Below are 3,010 nucleotides of genomic sequence, written 5' to 3' on the forward strand. Positions count from 1 at the left end.
CATTAGACTGTTACAGATGTGAAGTCGTGTAACACAAACGTGTGGATATTAAATCTAATAAACACCATTAACTTCCTGCTGAACGTGACAAAAAACACAGTCATGGGTCAACACTAAGACTTTTCAATCGGCATTTCAAGCTTTTATTAAAAACATTCCCAGGGGTGGAGAAAGCAGGAGATGAATGGGAAATGAAAACAGAAGGAGAGAAATACCTTCACACTGCGTCCCGTCACCTTTAAAGCCGGATTTGCACGAGCACTTGTAGGATGTCGGAGTGTTTTGACAAATGGCGTCAATGTGACAGGCATCGCTTCCCTCAGAGCACTGATCCACATCTGCAGTAACACACACACACACACACACACACACATCAAGCGCAGAATAAACACAAATGTGCAAAATAAAGTTGCAGCCAGAGCCGAACGCAAGCGGTCCACAAACGAAATAAAGAGATAAAATAACAGAAACAAGCAAAGACATAAAGTGTTGAGCTGTAATGGATCTGCGCGTGAACAAAACAAAGCGCTGGGAAAAAGGAGAGAAAAGAAGGAGTGCAGAGTCTCTTACCGGTGTCCCGGAGGAGCGCAGCGCTTTTCCCCTCACTGTGTAACAGCAACAAACACACACACAAGTGCAGCGCAACACTAACTGACCCCATGGTGTTTAATTTCACTCTCAGAGGCGATCCAAAAATTCCAAATACATAAAAAAATAATAACAGCAAAAACACACGTTTATCCTGCTCTGGAGAGGAGCGCGAGCGTCCGCCTCATCTTCATACCGTACATGAAATGAGCTCGCGCTCGCACCAAGCGAGGCGACTGTCTGTGTGTGTGTGTGTGTGTGTGTGTGTGTCGGGGGAGGGGGTTGTCAGATCTTCACCGCCTCGTTTGCCAAAACGTGTCGATAAATCCCCACAGTGCTGCGCTCTCTCTCTCTCTCTCTCTCTGAAGAAAAGGGGACTAAAAAGGGTTCCTGCATGTCACCGGGATGAAACCATCCAGAACACACACCGTGTGTACTTTTTGTGTGGATCTTTCACCTGTAAACGTGGACATAGTTTACCTTCAAGCTGATTTAAAACACAGGAACAGAGAAGACCACGATTAGTTTGATTAAATGAGTAAAACTTTAAAGATAAACTAAACACGAACCTTTTAAGGGTTAAGAACACTAAAGAGTACCAGCCTCGTGATCAGGAAACGTACAGTTTAGTACCCTTGTTCCTTATGACCTTCTTTCTGACTGTGTAAATACCCCATCCCACACCCACTGCATCTACACTCCACACACTGTGAAGCTTCCACTTTGGGATTATTTTAGGAACCTTTAAAGCTTCAAACCTTTTCCTAACAAGGTTCCTGGAGGCTCATTTGTGGTTTCCGCCCGTGAAATAATCCGAAACCCCTAAAAAAATGAACATTCAGTGTTTAGAGGTTAGTCAGTGTGTCTACACAGGGTGAGACTGACCTACACTCTCAGAAACAGAGGAACTAAAGGGAGCCTTTCCTTGGTACTAAACCAGGGACATGTTCTAGAGCTTTAGTGTGAAACTAGGAGACAGTGCACGTGCAGCTTTAAGCTCCAGTTATGTACCATAAATTATTTTTATGACACACTACATCAACACGATCAGCTAAAGATACACACTAAATTAAAGATGCAGCCTTGAAGGTTCCACCTCAGCGATTATACCTTCACGTGTGGAACCTAATGTTTAGGCTGATCTTTACTGATGTCCTTGTGCAGTATATGAAAATTCCTGGGAATTTTTTGGAATCTATTTTTTTGTATAAGGAGATGAAATACAATATTTAGTCTAAGTCTTTAATATGAAAACTGTGAACGTTAATATTCTGCTACAGCGCGCCATCTACAGGCCGTAGATTGCAATAACATCCCAAATGATCCGAGTACTAAAATGAGGAGAAGAGCTTCTAAAAAGGTTTGCGGTACATACATTGATCATAATTAATACAAAGCTCATTCCACTGATGTTCTGGAAAGCAACCTGTTAAAGAAAATCTAGAATTTATTTTATTGTTCAGTTAAGTTGCTTTTACAGGGAACAAGAAATGTCGCAGCTGATCTCCCAGCAATCATCTACAACCTGAGCATCAGCAGGGTTTGTGGAGACCATCTTCTCCAGGACAGAAGATAAACTGAGTGATGTCTGTAACCAGCGCTGTGCTGAGCTCATGAGGAATGAGCTCCTGATCTCATGCAATGTTCACCTGCCCTGAGCCTCTGCAGTCTCTCTGAAGAACAAGTCATCACTTGGGAGGGATAAGGAACTCATGGAAGAGCAAGTAGTGAAGAAAGACAATAGTTCCCAGAGTCCAGAGCGAAAACTACTTAATGTTCAATTCAATTCAATTTATTTTGTATAGCGCCTTTTACAATGAAGATTGTCTCAAAGCAGCTTTACAAAAGAATAAAAACAGAGAAAGGGGAGGGGAAAAATGAAAATAAAAAATAACTAAATAACTCAAAATAAGAATAAAATTATTAAATTTAATTTTCAAACTATTTTATCGTCGCCTGTGGCGACAGTGGCAAGGAATAACTCCCTGGGATGGAATAAGGAAGAAACCTTGAGAGGAACCAGGCTCAGAAGGGAACCCATCCTCATTTGGGTGACACTAAACAGTAAATAATGTAACTGTAACTGATTAATGTCCTTTCTACAACAGAAATCAATGACCCATGAGGAACTATTAGGTCAGTGTAGTTTCTAAGGTCATTATAGACACTAGTTCTTTGCTGTCACAAGCTGACAGATGAAATGGCAGATCTGTGATGGTGTGAAAGTCCCCAAGTGTCTCTGTCCATGGCTGTCTCCTGGTCCACACAGATCCATCCACAGCACCAGTGGGCACCATCAAGCGACGAGACTCTGACCAGGGGTAGGGCAGTGGTCACACTGGAAACTGGCAAACACTGGTGTAGCAGATTCCAAACAGTCACTTCACATAAGGAAAACAACAGCCACCACACTGTGAGATCA

General features: G+C 42.4%; 1 protein-coding gene across 3 annotated transcripts in view; it reads right to left on the reverse strand.

Moving 5' to 3' along the window:
- Positions 1 to 823, reverse strand: part of scube2 (signal peptide, CUB domain, EGF-like 2) — a 27,010-nt gene extending 26,187 nt beyond the window's left edge. For all 3 annotated transcript variants that reach the window (XM_058400156.1, XM_058400157.1, XM_058400155.1), the window contains exons 1-2: positions 571 to 823; positions 216 to 338 (exon numbers count right to left, since the gene is read on the reverse strand). In XM_058400156.1, coding sequence (XP_058256139.1) covers positions 216 to 338; positions 571 to 661 — 214 coding nt within the window. In that variant the 5' untranslated portion in view covers positions 662 to 823. The remainder of the gene's footprint in view (positions 1 to 215; positions 339 to 570) is intronic.
- Between the last annotated feature and the right edge of the window lie 2,187 nt (positions 824 to 3,010).

Source organism: Hemibagrus wyckioides, linkage group LG10 (genome assembly GCF_019097595.1).
Source record: "Hemibagrus wyckioides isolate EC202008001 linkage group LG10, SWU_Hwy_1.0, whole genome shotgun sequence".
Classification (NCBI taxonomy): domain Eukaryota; kingdom Metazoa; phylum Chordata; class Actinopteri; order Siluriformes; family Bagridae; genus Hemibagrus; species Hemibagrus wyckioides.